This window comes from Pseudomassariella vexata (genome assembly GCF_002105095.1).
Source record: "Pseudomassariella vexata strain CBS 129021 chromosome Unknown BCR38scaffold_8, whole genome shotgun sequence".
Lineage (NCBI taxonomy): Eukaryota > Fungi > Ascomycota > Sordariomycetes > Amphisphaeriales > Pseudomassariaceae > Pseudomassariella > Pseudomassariella vexata.
The window spans coordinates 1,736,066-1,754,645 of NW_024467963.1; the positions used below are offsets into that span (position 1 = coordinate 1,736,066).

Consider the following 18,580-nt stretch of genomic DNA (forward strand, 5'->3'; position numbering starts at 1 on the left):
GCAGCTGGGGGATGCACACACAGCAGGCATGCAGTTACAATCACTGAGAGCACAAAAGTAGACATTCTACGCTCGAGATCGAGGGTTGTTCAACCGGCATAGCATCCATAGAATACACAAAATTAAGGCACACACACTACTAGTAATACAGGAAAATTGTCTTCCATGGAAACATAAGGACATGCACAGGTGAAAAAAAAAAGCAAAAGAGTTGCCCCCAGACGGGATTGAACCACCGACCTCAGCATTACAAGTGCTGCGCTCTACCACTGAGCTATAAGGGCTATTTCATCACAACCGGTTAATCTTCGCTTGTTGATGTGTGAGAATGATATTGTTAGCTTATATAAAACAACAATCTACCGAGTTCTACCGAGACACCAATAAGCAGATGTCATCAATACTCTGTGGAGTTGGGAGACATGTGACAGTACGAATGCTATGATTGCTTGGGACTGAGAGCAATTCTAAGTTCGAAAGAGATGGAATGGTAACAGCTATAGATGAGAAAGTGACGAAATGAGTACGTGTAGGTGGTTTTGCTCTCAGTAACTGTCTTCCATCGCATGAGCAATCATAAGCAGCTGTTCCACAAGGATTGATGGAAGTGTTTGACTCAATGGCTAATTGCATAAATCAGTAGACACTAAGCAATTACTAGGATTCAAAAGGTCGTATCATTGTCACAGCAGCAGTACTGCTGTCATATGCATCTGGACAAGTGACGTTGTACTCGTGGAACTTATGTACTGGATTGCGTAATGTCTAATTGCCTTGCTTGTCCGCCATTTCGGTTCACTTCGGTCCAGTTCAGTCCGTTCCATTCGTCAGAAACCATATCTAAACCTTGCCTGCTGATGTAATGTCGCCAAGCCAACGCCCCCATCAGGAGACATATGTACCACACATATATGCCGACTGTATGCCATGTGTTGGGAAGAACAAGATTTGGAGAGCAAAATCATCCAAAATAAGTAAAACTCCAATCAGCCCATTCCGCCCCCTCATAAGCAAACTCCCAACTCCGCCCTATGTTGTTGAGCCAGGTAGAATATACGTTGGGTGTGTGGAATGAACTGCTGCTGATCGTCGCGTCGTTGCTTCATGAACAGAAGAAACTCACATTTTCGCAACAAGAAAGACTTCGGGTATGACGTGCTTTGGATGCCTGCGGTTGATATGATACAAAAAGCAAGCAGAAATCATGCGATTGAAGGCAGGGGTCGTTTCCATCGTTTCCGAGGTTGAGTTTTTTGGTGGATAAGAGAGCATCAATGGTCGCCGTTGATCCCATTGACTTGTGGCTTCTCCGACGGTCCCACAGGCCCATGGTAGCCGTTAACTTGAATGGTTGGAGAAGCAGCAGTAGGAGATAGGTTTTCGCCATTAATTGCTTCCGCCGTGTCGTTCGAGGTCATGCTTCTTGGCGTCAGGTGAGCGCCGTTCATAACGGACAATTTCTGCTGGTCAGAGAGCAGGTGACTAAGGCCTTGTTCCATGCATAACCGAGGGTATTCAGGCTCCTCGGGAGCGACGGCCACAATGCCACCCCGTCTTGGAACGCGCTGTTCTGGGAACGGACTCTTGCTAGGTTTGTAGTGGCCCGGCTTGTCTTCAGAGATGAATTGGCCGTTGATATAATACTTTTGTCGCGGTGCGAAGCCTTCCCTGCTTTCGGCGTCTGGATCTTGCTTCCACTTTGCCGGTGCACACCACGTGGCGAGTTGACCCTCGTGTTCCGGAAGCTCACGGTAACTGATGGCGAGCCGGACATTGCGGAGGTGTGAGAAGTGTGGGAGTATATAAAGAAAGTCAGATTCCTAGTTAAGCAGTCAGTTTGAGCTCAGGCATGGGTGCTGGAGTGTGTGTTATATACGTACCTTGACGAAGAACATGTCCATCTCGAAAAACAGCTTAGATGCCTCGCCTCGAAGCTGCTCCAGTTTACGGTACCCGACCTTGTTGGGGTCTCCGCCATAATAATCAGGTAGCTGCTCCCCTAGATGGTATAGTTTGCCTTCTGTCAGGGCGTATCTGTCTTGTTCTAGTCGCCAGATGACCGTTTTGGCAATGTTGGACACTGGAATTTGTTCCCACGCAGTGTCTAGGGGCCATCAGCTTGACATCTTCGTTGCGGTCATAGGGGCTAGTCTTACATCTGGAAAGTGTCAGGTCCTTCTCCCCAAGCAGCAGAGCGACCTGGGTGTTCAGAAGCCACTGCTCCCGCCCGTCTGACCTCCCGGTGGCCAATGGATTGATAGTGTCGTAGCGAACACCTTGCATGATCGTGAAAAGCTCGGCGAACTCCTTTTGTTTCGGGTCGGGACATTGATCAAACCAACGAAGCAGCGGGGGCAGCTTCGCCAGTCGAAGCCTTTCCTGTTCCTCCCGGATTCGTTTTTGCTCGGCCTCACGCGCTGCACGCTCAGCTGCACGTTTCCGTTCTCGATCCTTGCGTTCTTCCTCCTCCCGAATTTTGCGAGCATGTTCGGCAGCCTCCTTTTCGCGACGAAGTCGTTCCTCCTCCTCTCGTTGCTTACGCTCTTCCTCCTCCCTCCGCTTCTGTTCCTCCTCGCGGCGTTTGCGGTCTTCCTCTTCCTGCTGTTTCCGCTGCTCCTCTAACCGGACCCGCTCTCTGTCCTCTTCCTCCTTCCGTTTGCGCTCTTCCTCTTCACGCCGTTTCCTCTCCTCTTCTTCTTGCCGTTTTCGCTCCGCCTCCTCTTTTTGCCGTTTCTCTTCTGCCTCCCGTTTTTGCACCTCCTCCTTCTTCCGTACCTCCTCCGCAGCTACGGCTTCCAACTCAGCCTGGCGCTTCTTCGCTTCCTCGCGTTCGCGTTCACGTTCAGCTTGGACTTCGCGGTCCGCAGCGACCGGGGTATCTCGCATGTCCACGTCCATGTCCTGAGAAAACACAGTGATGCTCGCCTTTTCAGAAGGACTTGACTTTTCGGACTCTCTCCGATCCCGGTTGACCTTCTTCAGTTTGGATAGCTCCTTGCGTTCATTCTCGTGAGGTTTGGGGCGTTTTACCGAGTCACGAGATATGTCTCGCTTTTTCGGACGATCATCGGGGGATGGGTTATTCTGCGGCGTACGTTTCTCTTTTCCTTCTGCGTCGAGCCTTCGCCTCTTAGGGGGAGCCTCGCTATCATCTCTATCACCTGATCCGTGACGTGGAGGTGTCACGCTTGTTCGATGCCGTTTTCCAAAAGCGTCGCCCACAGACAGTCTGTCTTTTGATTCATCCCGTTTGAGTGCCTTGGTCCTATCATGGTATTTCTCCGAGATGCGATCCGCCCGAGCCTTTTCGAGTCCTTCATCATGTCGATCCGAAGCCTCTTTAGCAGAGTTGTTAGACACCAAGCTGGCACGGCGCTGTTTCTCACGCTGACCTTTGAGGTCTTTCGCAGACATAAGCTTCCTCCTTGGCTTGACAGCTTCGCCATCAGAAGAGCCTGGGACATCGGATTCAGCTCGTTTGGACTTCATAGGGTGGGTTTTGGACGACGATGCAGGTGAAGCTTCACGATCAGACACTGCAATTGTCGGAACCCGCTCCTCCTTCTTGGGTCGTCCGGGTCCGCGTTTCGGGGAGATCTGATCATCTTGGTTGCTGAATGACATAGAACGTTGTTTCTCTTTGGGACTGTTAGAGACCTTAGCAGAACCGAGCCGCTTCTTGTGCTCAGAGTCCCTGGGCGGGCTCGACGGTCGACGTTTGTGCGATTTTGACACGTCCTGGCTTGATTCAGTGCGACTGCGCTTAACCTCTTGGTCGTGATCCCGTTCTCGCCTCGATGGGGATTTGGTTTTAGCAGAGCTTCTGTGAGACTTTCGGTAATCGTCATACGCATTCTTCAGAATGTGTTCCTCTTCTTTCCACATCGGACCTTCGCGGAGCCTTGCAATTTCGTAATACGTCTCTCCTTTGAAGCGGCGGGTTGGGTCGAAGCCGGACTGGTCTAACAAGAGCTGAATGACCTTTATATTCTCCCCTCCTATCGCAGCAAGCATTGGTGTGCCATGGTCGGTGGGAAGTGTCTTTACTGGGGACGGATCAGGGTTTGCCCCGCCCAAGGCTAGGAGAAGCTCCATCACAAAACTGTGTCCACCACGAGCGGCTGCAACAAGGGCTTCTGAGTCATCACATCCTTCCTTGACTTGCAGAATGCGAGAGACAGTCTCGTGGTCGCCTCGCGCCGCAGCTTGTCGGAGTGTTTTATCGTCGAGACTCATGTAAAGCAGATGATTGCTCGTCTTGGTTGAACGCACATTTCCACCTCTGCGTGCTGCCGCGCTTCCAGAAGTTGCTGGGGGTGACCGACGCGGGCTGTCCGGCCCGTGGGAAGAGACGTCGTGGTTATCCTGAGGTGGATGGTCTTCTGAGGTGCGGCGCAGCTCTCCAATTCTTTGTTTAGCTTGCACCAGTGCGGCCCGGATTTCTTCGGCATTGTCAATATCGTCCGGTAGTAACTCCAGAGGCTCCTGGCCAATTGCATTAGCTTTTCGGGGGTTGACTCCTGCAGCAAGCAAAAGTTTAACAACACCCAGGTGACCGTTTTCAACAGCATCAAGCAGAGGCGTATCCTTCACATCATTTCGGCACTCCAAGTTGCAGCCAGCTTGGATCAAAAGCTCCACAATCTCTTCGTGACCATTCAAGGCCGCGACTTGAAGAGGGGTGTTGCCGGCGTGGTCTGCAAAGTTCAAGTCCTCGGGACGTTCCTGCAGGCGTGTTTTAGCTACATCGTACTCGCCCTTTGCACAAGCTTTGGCGAACAGCGTCTGACCATGCGCGTCGAGATGCTTCTTGTGGGGGCCCATCTTGGCCGGCGACATATTAGAGTCGCCCGTGACAGGTGTTGCAATGCTCTTCAACCGTGAGCTGCGAGGGTGGGGACTGCCGCTGGCAGAGGAGTCGTCTGAGTGGTATTCGGTGTTCTGAAGCGGAGCCGGGATGCGCCGTTTCTTGTGGCCAAGGCCATTCGAGTTGTGGGAGGGAAGCTGTGTCGACAAGCTCCTACGATGCGCACGGCCATGAGGCGAAATGGACCGAGTACGTGAAATCGAAGGCTTATCTTGATGGGGCCGACTGCTCGACGGTTTATGGTCCCGCGGGTGTTTACTTTCGACGCTGGTATCGGACATACGGGGGCGACGTGCCTTGCGAGCCTCACTCTCGTCGTCAGACTCGACCTTGGGAGCCTTGCGCTTGGTGGACAGAGGCCGACCTTCGAGTGGTTTGAGCTTGTCTTTCGACACCTTGGGCGACCGTGGCTTCGACGACTCCGAATCGGACTCTGAGCGATGGTCACCACCTGACCTGCGACGTCGATGGGAGGAGCTGTGGTTTCGTTGGTGGGACGGGGGAGAGGCGGGTGCAGAGCTCAGACCGCTCGAACCATCTTTGCTCTTTTGGTGTTGTTGTTTCTCTTTCTCCAGAAGCCCCAGCCGTTTCTTCTTTCCCAACGAGGAAGCGACGTCGTCGGTGGCTCCACTTGCACCTGCACCAACTGCGCCTGGACCACTCCTTTCTCCATCTCGGCCAGGTTGTCGTGGAACCGCCGGCACGTCGTCGACCTCACCCTCGCTCTTATCCTCATGCTTGATCATTTTTCGCGGCTTGGACGGCGATATGCCATCTTTACCGTACAACACAATTGTCTCGGCGTCTGAATCTCGGTCTGGGATAGGAGCGTCGCCATCGGGCACGGGCAAGTTAGATGATGATGATGATGCACTAGCCGCAGGCTTTGGATCGTTGATTGAGGGCGCCGCTTTGCTGGATACGGGTGATTTGGCATTCGTGTTGGTCTTCGCCTTGGCGTCATGTTCCGCTTCAGAGGCTCCCCACTTGGGAGAAGCGGCGGCCTGCTTCGCGCTTATGGACTCAAGGGCATTCTGCGCATCCATATCATTCAATTCATATACCACACTCGGTTGCAGTGGACCATGGTGGCCGCACTCGTGGGTGACGATGGACGACAATCGAGCAGGGCAAAGGGGCTTCGGTCGCGTCGACGGGGGCGGCGGCAGTTGGATCGCTGCTCGATTGAAGGGCGAGGATACGAATTTATGGGGCGCACGTCAAACAAACAGGCCAACAGAAAAGGACGTCGGGAAATAAAAACAAAACAAGGCACAGCGGAAATGCTACAGTGGCCAAACAGAATGTTTTGGATAATTTTGGCGATGATTTGAGTTGGCCGTGGAAAAAAGTCGCCAACGCCTAAGTTTTCGGTGTAGAATAGTTCGCAGTAGCAAGTACTACGATGAGTCTTGTTTGGGAGGGTCAAATAAGACTGGCACACTGGCTTCGAGATTCGAGATTGAATCAAAGTCTGCCCACGCCGCCCGCCGTCGTCTGATTGGGCCCGAGCAAGATTACGGTGGCCGGTAGTTGACTTTGACGCAGTTTTCTTGGCAGTTCCACCCCTCCCTCATCTTAAATTTCCAGATGTTCGTTTGGGACCTTGAGTCGTTCGTTCCCCCTTCGATGGAGCATCTTTTGGAAGGGAGGGCCGACGTGCGGATCCCACCATCATGGCATTCGACGAACGATAAGCTGGCAACACTTCATTTGACGAAGAATTCTGAAAGTGGACGAAACCCAACCGTCAGGTCGATTGAAAGAGGAGAACTGCGCCCTCTCCCAAATCCCAACCATTACTGCAAGAACGCACGCCTTGTATTTGAGCTGCAGGCTTTCCCGCCCGGCTCTAAAGGCATCCAAACGCTAGCCTGCTGCCTCCTGCAACCAACCCTGTGGCCGCCTGGCGGGCTTTCTGGGATGACATGGATCCTTGATGACACTGAAAGCGACCATCGCCAGATCACCCTTTTTACCAGTTCTTCGCTCGTGACAATCCTGACCAAGTGGTAAGATGGAGATCGAACCAGCCAGCAACATCTCGCTTCCAGCCGCACTTGAAGACGCGCGAATCACAGCCCTGCCATCTGCTGCTTACTATATTCCCGACTTCATTTCCGAGGGCGAGGAGCAAGCAATACTTCAGAAAGTAGGCCTTCATCGCCAGAACTTGACTGTTCTTGTTGTTGCTGTGGCATCCTAACTAGAATCTAGATCGCATCCGCACCCAAACCGAAATGGAAGCAACTCACCCATCGACGACTCCAGACCTGGCCTTCAGACCTCGTCAACAACAAGCTTATAGATGCGCCTCTGCCAGACTGGCTCCAAGAACCCATCGTTTCGCAATTGACCTCCCTCTGTCTTTCGCAGGACTCCAACTCGCCCGGCATCTTTTCCAACAGCCCTCACAAGCGACCGAACCATGTTCTCATCAACGAATACCCTCCCGGTATTGGCATCATGCCTCACAAGGACGGTTCGGCATATCACCCCATAGTATGCACTGTGTCGCTGGGCGCAAGTTTGTGCCTCGACATCTACAAGAGTAAGGAAGATGGAGCTCTCGACCCTGCGCCAGCATGGCGGATTCTGCAGGAGCCAAGGAGTCTTCTCATTACCACCGACGATCTCTATACGGAGTACCTCCACGGAATTGCAGATTCTATAGAAGATACGAACCTTTCCGAAAGCACCGTTGCCAACTGGAATATGCTCCGATCTAGTCACACCTTTACTGAAGGTCGCAACGTACGATCAACCCGCACCAGCTTAACCTATCGTGACGTGCTGAAGGTCTCGAAGTTGGGCAACAAGCTTGGGATGTTTCAAAAGAAGTGAAAGACCCGAGTGGGACTCCCTCTCAGTACACGAGAGGTATCATCAACCATCTGCCCTCAACCTTCTCGGTGCCGAACTTTTCCACATACCACGTCTTCGTTCCACGGGCAGTGACACCAAGATTGACTGAGACAAATAATAAGCCGCACATCAGCGTCTGGTTGTACCATTGATCCTTCGGAGCTGCTGTGATTGCGATTGAAAGGTACAACAGGCATTCGCAAGTATAATGTGGACAGATCAAGAACCGAAACATGCCCTCTTCTGGAAACGAATATTTCCTCAAGCTTGAGAGGTACTTGTGACACCTGTACTGCATTGACCAGCCGAACAGGAATAGCACTAGCCCAACAAGCTCATTCAACGAAGGCGCCTCAACATGGGAGAATCGCCGGTTGTAGTACAAAATTGACCCTAAATAGTCAGTAATTTATTTGAAGATAGCGCTTCCGAATGGACACTCACTCGATCCCTCGACCCAAATGGACACGCCGATACAAAGGTAATAGGCACAGCCCAGAAGCCAGTGGACAACCCACATCTTGGAGGATGAAGGTCGGATGATGGCCAGGTGCTCGTACAGGCGTCGGCCCCCTTGCATCAGCATCATCAACCACGTCAGGAAAACCTGGTTGATGCTCATAGTCGCCGCTGCCGATGATACTGCGGTCTGGCTCTTAGCAATGCCGTTGAGGATCGATCCACGGCACATGAACTGAAATGCCCAGAAGACGGAGCTCGAGATGGACAGTACGTAGAAATGCATGAACCATGAATGCGGCACGTTGCCGACGGACGTAACGCAGCTGATGAGCCTGGTGAACTTGTCTTGCTTTGCCCCAACGTCGTCATGATCCCGCTGAGCCTCGTGAGAGTTTCGAGCGGACGATGAGCTGCGAGCGCCGTATTGGATGAGAAGTTGGCGCGTGGAAGGGGGTGTGAACGCGACTGCGAGGACGGCGGCTGCTGAGAGGATAAAGAAAAGTTGGCAGATTAGTGCCGGTGTGAGGTGGTCTAGGAAGTCCTCCGGGAGAAAGCTAGTGAGAGTCGACGGGTCTAGTTTGATCTCCATGGCTTCTTCCTGAGCCTGAGCCTTCGTTTGGGGACTTTGTTGAGGTTGATATCTTCAATGTTAGTCATGCATTGAATGTTCCCAGCTGACTTAAATCAACCACAGCTCTAGCAGGAATTGGGATAAGCTCGGTTAATCTGATAAAGCTGGATACTTAGTTATGCATATACTGATGCACCTTAGTGGGGTAAAGGGGGCAAGTATACTGATGAGAAAAGCAATGTCAAATCCTCATAGAATGATATATACCTGCTTTAGAAACGCTTCATAAATACCCAACCTTAGAGAGTTCTTTGGGAAGCTGGATACGAACTACTTAGTTCGAGTCTTGTTGCAAGGGTACCATCATATCTAGAGAACTACCGCTTGACGATTCCGAAGTGGGACATATAGAGAGCGCTTGCCCTTTCAATAAGTTACATATGAGAACTCGTATCATCTATTCTACTAGCGCTTTATTATTGAGCGTGTACTTGTCTTACTGTGCTATTATACGTGTGTTTCATTCACCATTACTGCTGGTCCGTTCAGGATTTCCTGGCTCTTCGGACTGTTCTTACCAGCATTACTGCTGTGTTTCTCTCCTCTGCACTTTCTTCATGGTGGAAAAGTATCTCGCCATATCAATTGTCTGCATCTGCTCGTTACTCTTGTCTAGAGATCACATCACCCATCCGAGTCTTATCTACATCTGTATAGAAAGTACTCTATTTTAGCCTATTCTTACTCCTGTATAGTTTTGGACTTCCACAGCTGCTCCTTGATTCCGTCACTTCATTTATATCTATATTATTCTGGGATATTCTGCACGTTTGTGTACAGGAGACTAAATCTACAGGTGTCTTGAAGCGCGTTCGGCAGACGTACCTGGATCGATGCTGAGGTGATTCTCCAAACCCAGGTAGTCCATCATGGGGACTGGGTAGTTAGGAGCAGCGGATGGGATTCTGTAAATGAAAAGCAAAACTAAACTTATGCGTACTACATGTAAACCTTCTGTATAATCCTTCCGCCAGATTGCAAGAGCTGTCATACCGAGAAATACATTGTGCCACGAAACATGTCAAGAATCTTGATGACTGGGGCACACATATACCTTTTCAGATATTCGTTGTTAACGACTCCAGCCGCTGCCATATCATCAAAAAATAACCATGGTTCATATACCTTAAATCATCTTAACTGTTGGCGGCTTTTCCCCTCATAACCATAATCGTAACATGACCATGAAAACCCACCGCCCCTGGTGTTGAAGGGTTGTCTGCAATTTTATTTAGATATTCGCATATCCAAACATTACAGTCTCTCTAGAGGGTATCACAGGACTGCTACCCTATTACTGGTGATACGATGGTTCTAGGAATGAAAAAAATGAAGTATTTCTCAACTTAGAAACACTGGTTCGCCATCTGTCTGCTGAGTGTGATTCACATTTAAACTGCCCACTGTTTTCCTTTTTCTATAGCGCAGTCACAAATATCAGTCGACCTGGACTGAGAATTTGGCATTGCCTCATGAAACTATAGATGTCCTGGAGCCCTTTACGTGCTTTGACTGACAACAATCTTCTTTGCCAAGTGGTAGTTGTGACAAACTGGATTATACTGTGAGTTCTTCTTTTCGTTGTTCTATCCCTCTTTGGTTACAATGTCAGATTTGAAAGAGATTTTTGTTAGAGCTCATTGAGCCCGGATAATCCATGAACCTGGAAGCGTGAGACAGGTTACCCTCACCTGACAAATTGCCCACCCACTCATTGGCCCAGCCTCCGCCCAGTCTGATATTTCTCCCTTCCTCGTGGCGCTCGTAGATGCAGAACATGACTACATAACACTGGGATGTCTTTCGTTGGCGCTGGAGCCACTTCTATTCTTTGTATTTGCAATGTAGAAGCCAGGATGAGGCTTTCAAGTGATGGCCATATGCGTACTTACCGACAGGCCTTTCTCATTATGACCGTCATAATCCACCCCATAGGCCTCTATAGCATGCAGTGTGCGACCAGTCAGGTGTTTTAAACCTTTTGGGGAGCAGCTGCCAAATCAGTCTTTGACTTATCAAACCCATCTACAATTAATCCTTAGCATAGCAACAGCAGCATTGAGACAAGATGACCGAAGCCACCTACTCCTGGGTCTCTACCGACTCGATTATTCGGAATTCAACTCTCCACTGTTCCCAATCCAAACCGTAATTGTTCCCAACTGTGATACTTGCACAAGCCTTCGCTAAAAGCAAATATTGCTCCTGATTCGCTAGACGAGCGAACATGGTTCCGCGTGTTGTCTCCGTGTTGGCTACCAGGTGAACCCCTTTCTGGGCGCCAACGGCGAGAATTGCGATATGCAGTTCTGGGCCAACTACTGGTACTGCGTCAACACGGGCAAAGCCGGCGTCGTGACAGAGACGAGGACAACCATGACAATCATGACGTCGACTGACCAGACTGTCGAGACTATCGTTTTGGTGGATACTAGTAGGTCCGGTGATGCTGCGGTACTGGGTATTATCCCGTCTCCAATAACAAATATAACAATTCCTAAGGCAACTGCGTCCCTAGATCTGATATCGACCGCTGGAGCTTCTGGAACTACTGCTCTGCAAGTTGCGATGTATCTCGGCTTTGCCTACAAGGCTACCTACCGCGCGCTGAACTAGGGCGCTACTGTGATGGCCGACATGACGATTGAGAGGTTTCTTGCACTCTGTACCAGAGACGGGTTTCCCCTTAGCTGGTCACTGATACGGCAGCGAGTTCTTCTGCAGCACCGCACTAGAGCCTGCGGCGTCACTTAACTAAGAAGACCGCACTATGCCTTGTCTAGAAACAAAAGATAGATTTGTGGCGGGATGGATAGATTGAGTATTAACAAAAACTCGTCCATTGCCACCCCCGCGGTGGCGCCCACGGTTTCGGTTTTCAATTATCTGGGTTGTTTCGATGCGAGTAAGAGTAAGGGGTGGGTGCTGCTGGCTACTATGACGGGTGATAATAAGTCGACAGTGGAAAGTGTGCTGGCTTTTGTGATGGTAAGGGGTTGGGCTCTCGGGAGTACGGGCATGAGTGTTGGCGTGTGGAGGAGATGAAGGATGCTGTTAAGTTGGATGAAGGACGTTGTGGGATGAGGTGTACTGAGAATGGGGAGCGTTTCTGGGATGGTTGGGAAGAGGAGTGTTAAGGAAGATGAATTACGGGGAGGAGGCTAAGCCGCTGGTGAAGACGATACAGGTGGTTAGGAGGTGGCGGTGAGATGAAGGCTGGGACGACGGTATGGTTGAGTATGGCGCGAATTTTTGAGACTGCCTTGTTTATTGTTCGTTGTCTACCTTCATATTATCTTCAATATCAATGCGGCTTTGCGATATGTTCAATAGGAACTTACAAAATAACCCGGTTTGTTACTCTACTTGGAGCTGCCTTCATGTTATTGAGCCAGTCAGCCGATTCCGATTTCGCAAATCTCAATCTTGGCCTGACACCCTTGATACCGGAGGGGTGGCATGGGCAGACATGCAGCACTATGGCTTTATTGTATACTTATGTATAATCAACTTTGTTTCTAAAACTTCCCAGTGGAATAGTGGATCTTGGTTATACCCAAGAACCACGTCTGGGATATCAATCACGCGAGATGTGGACTATATACATGTTCATAGTCCTATACTGATCCAGCTGTTCTCGAGTCTAGATACCAGCTAATCGGTTAAATAAATCCATGTCCAACCCCAAGGGCTCGGTTGAGGAAGTCGGAGGAGCGAGTCTTCGATGATACCCATGTTGAGCTGCTACTTTTCTGAATACTTTGATGACTTCATGTTGCCTTGTGGAGGCTGGAAGTTGCACCTCGTCGAAGTGCAAAAAAAGGGTTGCGCCATCTTCTAGAGTCGGCATAAATTACGCATATCCTTCATTGACCTTCCTTTTCGTCGAATCTTGTCCCGTCTCCTCTGAGCACTACCCTTGACCGAGCGTCGACTGGCTGGTTTGCCTTCACAAGACTTGCTAGACCATTAACTGCGCTTGCTTCTTGGTAGCAGGACATATATAGGAAATGTTTCCACTCTTATTCCGCCTAATTATTTTCTTCTCTGTTACTTTTTGCTCTTTTCGAAAGCCAGGTACTGACACTGGGCTTGGTCAATCTGAAGTGCAACGGAACATAATAGGCACCACCCAGATGCCTGGACACCTCAGAGACAGACACAATCTCAGATGAGTACACATGATTGTGTCATTGCATGTTCATCCCATCATGTTAGACTGTCCGTTTTTTCGAGTAGAGATACTTACTTGAGTACTCGAGTATTGAGTAAATTTGGCTATTTTTCACGCTCAAGTGCAAACGTGATATAGGTTCTGCATTCGGTCTGCCTTGAGCTCATGTCGTCAAAGAGTCCACTTATGCCAAAGTCCACGTGCTCCTAGCAGTGTGCTCAATTTTGCAATTACGTCCACGCTGCTTTGAGCTGGCAAAACATTTATTTGGGGGATTCGCTAATTCCTTAAGGTTGGACCAAGTCGTTGCAGTCTGCCTTTTCAGAACCTGAATTGGGCGCCGAGTGCTTTTCAGGGTAAACTTCGGGTGGGGCTCGATTGACATCACACTTTGAAGTGCGGGAAGTTGCCCCACCAAAAACTTCACCAGACTTGCGATTCTTCGATATCGCATTGCGAACAGCTGGGTACCACGCCTCACGAATAGAACACCCATTGAAGAAGAAATCGTATAGTGAAGCAAAGATGTCGACTACAGTAGATAAGGTAAAAAGTCCAATCTTGAATCATCTGGCGAAAAAATGCTGATACACCACACAGATCAAGGAGGTCGAGGCCGAAGTAAGTGGTCCATGAAGGAACCCTAGGAAGATAGGGATTTACTAAGCTCTCGACAGATGGCCCGGACTCAAAAGAATAAGGCCACATCCTTCCACTTGGGTCAGCTCAAGGCAAAACTGGCAAAGCTGAAGCGTGAGCTACTCACCCCATCATCAAGCGGTGGCGGCGGTGGTGCTGGCTTCGATGTTGCCAGAACAGGGGTTGCCAGTGTTGGCTTCATCGGTTTTCCATCCGTGGGAAAAAGTACCTTGATGAGCAAGCTCACTGGCACCCACTCAGAAGCGGCTGCTTATGAGTTCACAACTTTGACATCTGTGCCCGGGCAAGTCACGTATAATGGTATGGTCATCCAAACACCCCTGGAAACACACGAGCTCAGTCCGTCACGGCACGGCTTAAGGCCGCGGGAAATGTCTTGGTTTGGCCTTTATTAACACACTGTTGCACAGGTGCGCCACTGCAAATGATCGATCTTCCCGGTATTATCGAGGGAGCCAAGGATGGACGAGGTCGAGGTCGTCAGGTCATTGCTGTCGCCAAGACATGTCACTTGATTTTTATTGTGCTCGACGTGAACAAACCCCTGACTGATAAGAGGGTCATCGAGACAGAACTGGAAGGCTTTGGCATCCGCATCAACAAAGAACCGCCCAACATCACCTTCAAGAAGAAGGACAAGGGTGGCCTCAACATTTCGAGCACCGTGCCGCTGACCCACATCGACAACGACGAAATCAAGGCCGTCATGAATGAGTATCGTATCAACTCGGCTGACATTGCAATCCGTTGCGATGCGACGGTCGATGACCTCATTGATGTGTTGGAAGCAAAGAGCCGCAGTTATATCCCGGTCATCTACGTCCTCAACAAAATCGACGCAATCAGTATCGAAGAGCTCGATCTGCTATACAGGATTCCCAATGCAGTACCCATTAGCTCCGAACACGGTTGGAATATCGACGAGTTAATGGAAGCCATGTATGTTTGTTTGATTCTTCCGAAGCGATGCCTGTGGCACCTCACTCATGCAACAGCGACTAACCCCTGTCTGGACTGCAGGTGGGAAAAACTACAACTGGTTCGAGTCTACACGAAGCCAAAGGGAAAGATGCCGGATTATTCGGCTCCTGTCGTGCTTCGGTCCAATAGGTGTACAGTCGAAGATTTTGTAAGTGTGACCTCAAGGCACATGCCGTGACCAGGGCAAACCTTGCTGACCGAGTGTTCTAAAGTGCAACGCAATCCACCGCACCATTGTCGAACAGTTCAAGACGGCCGTCGTGTATGGCAAATCCGTGAAGCACCAACCGCAACGTGTGGGGCTTAGCCATGAATTGGCCGACGAGGACATTGGTACGTATAACTATCTCCCCACTCACGTCTTGTTGAGTAAGGCATGCTCATATTTATTTTAGTTACCATCGTCAAGAGATGATGACTTAGATCTGAGTAATCTTGTAGTCTGCGAAAACATCGCGCAGATCTTGCAGAAATGACCTGAGTTATCACGAAATCTCAACAAGACAACCAAAGAATCCTCTTGTGATACGATTGGGCGCCGAGCTCACGAATCCTTTCCCAAAATTTGCGTTGAACAAAAGGTAGGACGGATGAGGGACTCGCCTTCATCTGTACAAGGCTGGCGGCTGTTTGCATTCCCAGGGGTTTGTGGTTGTTTGAAAATCAGCACCAGGGAGCCAGATGAGGCTGCAAACCGACTCGGCACGCACCGCGTGGCATCAGGAAGGGACATTTGTTGCAGAAGGAAAAGGGGTCCTGAATAGGGAACGCAGCCCGAGTTCAATTCAAGAGTATTTGCAAATAATCACTCGAGCCTTCCGCCGCGCAATTTTTTCCGGGGGGCAGGGGAAGGGGGCACGGGGCTGTCTCGATGCATGATCCCCCACAGTATCCCAGCGCCACATCTTTGAAGTCAAGCAGAAGCGGAGACCGGGCTGCAACCATTACTGCCTGCATACGTTACCGATGGCCTCTCTCAATGCGGCCATCATTCCGACAATAGCATGGATGCAGGAGCCACGCTTTCGATGGGGTATTATATCTTGATACACGGTTCACAGCGCTTAGTGCGTCAGGGCTAGTGCTGCCGCCTGCGATTTTGCCGGCCGCTCTCTCCAGGGGCCAAGGGGCTTTTTCCTCTCATTTTCAAGTTCCACGGCATCGATCAGAGTTGCTTTGCACCAGCCAACCAGTCGAATAATGACCCTCTCCAACGGTAAAATTGGAGCTTTGCACTTGACCTTTCAGAAAGCGCCATTAGCCGCCGACGCGCGGACGACGGCCCACAGCATGCTCACGTTTCTTGACTCGGAGAATTACGTGGTGGAGTAGTCGCTCCTCACATGGTATTCTCAAGACACTGACGTCGTCGTCGTCATCCATTGCCGAGGATTGGATCGCCCAACAGCACACATGCGCAGGCACAATGCTATCAGGGCCACAACTGTTTGGCCTTATCTAGGGTAGGGGTCAAATACGGTCAGATATAGCCATTGTTCAGTCACTGGTCAGCGTGGATTCGGATTGCGCAACCCACGGACGCCCCGCCCAGAGTTGACTGACTCGGCCACCTTGGGAAGCCTTCACTGCAAAGTAGATCGCCCAAGACCGAAATGCAAGCCTGGCAGAAGCAGCAACTATCAACAAGGCGAGGAGAAAGAAGCCTTAAACGGGCACAGACGTCAATCGATGCACATTGGATCAGTCGGTGGCCCTGGCTGTGCCGCTGTCCGGCTTGGATCCATGGCTTCCAGGATAACTATGTGCGGGATGCTCGCCCGCCTATGAAATTAACAGCCCCAAAAGTGGAGATATTGGCTCATGTTTTCCAAGCTTTCTTGGTCTTTTGATCTTGGGTTTGAATCTGGTCACTTCTTTAACAATCCAAGTATCTGCAATTTGGCAGATCAAGGGGCCCAGCAGATGTGACAGTCGACCAACTATAGGCTGTGCATAACCCTCATCTCTGCTTTGGGAAACAAGAATCGGGGTTTGCTCGCGACGGTGACAACTCGGATTCTGTACCTTGCTGATTAGACATCAGCATACCACTTACAAGTACTTTCACACTTTCACGATACGCCATGGATCTTCTGCAAAAGCAGACAGACTTATCCCGGTATTCGGCGAATGTTCCTGTTTATTAACTTTACGCTATTCATTTTGGGACCGGCGGCATCCCTCAGATCGTTTCCCTTTCCATAGTTTCTAATGGAAACCTTTGCTGGGACCAACATGCCGCCCCTGTCGTGGATACGCTCTGTTAGATCTGGCTAAAGGGAAAGGGCCGGCCCTCTCTCCGCGAACCTTTCCTTGTTGAGTCTTGTCACTCCAAAGAAACGAAAACCTTCTTGATGGCCCACCACGCCAACATGGCAATAACGTTCAGATGGCAGGAGGAGAGGACCAATCCTTCCAAGTTTTTCCGACTGATCAACCAGCAACACATTACATGTAGAATGCAGTAAGAATTTTCATTGGGCCTAATTTCCGGGTTCAAACACGAGGCGCGCACAATACCCATTGGGTAGAAAAGGCTTCGAGCCTGGGAGGGGGCCCAAGCGATGCCTCTTCCGTATGCCGGACTGAATTCCAGTTGGCCAGCTCTATCGGGGATCCTGGTACTATCAGTGCCACTCTATTCGACGGCTTAGAAGAGGCTTCACACACCCCGACAGGCGTGAGAGCTGTTTCGGGGTTAGTCTTGTATTGGAGACTTTGAGGACTCGAGGGAATTATCAACTGTGCCTTGTTCCCACACACCGAGTTGATTGGATAACTCGGTAACTGTTCCCCTTTCAGTGCAAGTTGGAGGCTGTCTGGGGATAAGATCGCCAATAGCATGTTTCCATGCCTAGATGCAACTTCCCGTTAACTGACCAGAAGGGTATCGATTGACTATGCGCGGGCGTTTTAAAGCGCCGTGCAACGGTGTGAATTTGACACTATCATCTCCGACATTTAAAGAAGCATATGGGAATAATGCGCAAAACGAAAGCAGCCGCTTCAGGCAACCTGATTGCGCTTGGGCGACTCGCTGATACCCACTGTGTAGGTACCAATAATTGGGCTTCTAATTACCGTTGCGACGTTGTGCTGTTGATGGAGCAAGGGACGCACAAAAGAGCTTTGCGTAGAGGACTGGAGGCTTTACACGATAGCGAACCCATCTCATTCTCCCAGGGCTCGAAGACCGGGCGAAGTTGTCAAAAACGCTAGACCAACAATAGCGCTGCTTTGACTTCTGCAAGTTTGGCATTGTGTTTTTGAGACTCGTCTCATGGGGCGGAGTCGATGATGAGCAACTTAAGCATTGCACGTTAGATACCAAACCCCGGCGCGCATTGCATTAATATCCATGAGTGCCGTAATGCCGCTGCGGCGCTGCCCTTGACGTCGAGGCTGAAGAGAGCTTAAGAACGTTTCGGCATTAATTTTGTCAATTCTGATACCAAACAAAACCTGGAATGGCGCGGATAGCATCGCTGTGGAGAGAAGGACAAACTCTAGGAAATTCAAGACGTCCGACGCCTACGCGGACCCCGGTTGTAAGCTAGGACCCCGGCGCGATGTTCATCTCAGTCAGATGGTCTCAGAGTTGGACGACATGGACCAGTACTGACAGCTGCTGACGAGGCATAGAAATGACTGTCCACCTCGGCGACTAGGCGAAGCTGGCAGAGCCCCTCTCCAGCGTTGTCGTATGGACGGAGATGTGCTTGGGAGGACTCGGCAGTGCCACCTTTCCCAAAATCCCTTTCACCGTCCATGATGCGATCCAGTGTCGCTTTCCCCACAGGCGGATGATGAGCAAAGACTGGACTGACGGGCTTATTAGGTTTCCACCACAGGAGTTGCGCGCCATCTATGAAATACGAATCTAGCTGGTGACGAGGTCGGTAAGTGGACGTGTTTCTGGACTATTTTGGATCCATGGAAA

General features: G+C 50.4%; 5 protein-coding genes and 1 non-coding gene across 6 annotated transcripts; 3 read left to right on the plus strand and 3 right to left on the minus strand.

The window, feature by feature from the left end:
• Window positions 1-212: 212 nt before the first annotated feature.
• BCR38DRAFT_t200 lies at window positions 213-284 on the minus strand. Its single transcript has one exon. It is a non-coding gene; the product is annotated as a tRNA-Thr (tRNA).
• Window positions 285-1,271: 987 nt separating this feature from the next.
• Window positions 1,272-5,913, minus strand: BCR38DRAFT_458553 (uncharacterized protein; the record flags this gene model as incomplete). Its single annotated transcript, XM_040862181.1, has 14 exons — window positions 1,272-1,820; window positions 1,881-2,104; window positions 2,157-2,823; window positions 2,854-2,976; window positions 3,031-3,187; window positions 3,227-3,338; window positions 3,387-3,429; window positions 3,463-3,638; window positions 3,669-3,738; window positions 3,769-3,823; window positions 3,884-3,901; window positions 3,959-4,079; window positions 4,113-4,205; window positions 4,281-5,913. The coding sequence occupies 14 exons, from the start codon at window positions 5,911-5,913 to the stop codon at window positions 1,272-1,274; spliced, it is 4,041 nt and encodes a 1,346-aa protein (XP_040715070.1).
• Window positions 5,914-6,884: 971 nt separating this feature from the next.
• BCR38DRAFT_410342 (uncharacterized protein) lies at window positions 6,885-7,711 on the plus strand (the record flags this gene model as incomplete). Its single annotated transcript, XM_040858453.1, has 2 exons — window positions 6,885-7,019; window positions 7,085-7,711. The coding sequence occupies 2 exons, from the start codon at window positions 6,885-6,887 to the stop codon at window positions 7,709-7,711; spliced, it is 762 nt and encodes a 253-aa protein (XP_040715071.1).
• A 22-nt stretch (window positions 7,712-7,733) lies between these two features.
• Window positions 7,734-9,816, minus strand: BCR38DRAFT_458555 (uncharacterized protein; the record flags this gene model as incomplete). The annotated part of the gene is made up of 3 exons (XM_040862182.1): window positions 7,734-8,125; window positions 8,177-8,735; window positions 9,766-9,816. 3 exons carry the CDS (start codon window positions 9,814-9,816, stop codon window positions 7,734-7,736), a joined length of 1,002 nt encoding a protein of 333 aa, XP_040715072.1.
• Window positions 9,817-10,735: 919 nt separating this feature from the next.
• Window positions 10,736-11,441, plus strand: BCR38DRAFT_410344 (uncharacterized protein; the record flags this gene model as incomplete). Its single annotated transcript, XM_040858454.1, has 2 exons — window positions 10,736-10,792; window positions 11,043-11,441. 2 exons carry the CDS (start codon window positions 10,736-10,738, stop codon window positions 11,439-11,441), a joined length of 456 nt encoding a protein of 151 aa, XP_040715073.1.
• Window positions 11,442-13,524: 2,083 nt separating this feature from the next.
• On the plus strand, window positions 13,525-15,055 carry BCR38DRAFT_458556 (P-loop containing nucleoside triphosphate hydrolase protein; the record flags this gene model as incomplete). The annotated part of the gene is made up of 7 exons (XM_040862183.1): window positions 13,525-13,545; window positions 13,600-13,620; window positions 13,677-13,959; window positions 14,070-14,598; window positions 14,680-14,788; window positions 14,853-14,973; window positions 15,036-15,055. The coding sequence occupies 7 exons, from the start codon at window positions 13,525-13,527 to the stop codon at window positions 15,053-15,055; spliced, it is 1,104 nt and encodes a 367-aa protein (XP_040715074.1).
• Between the last annotated feature and the right edge of the window lie 3,525 nt (window positions 15,056-18,580).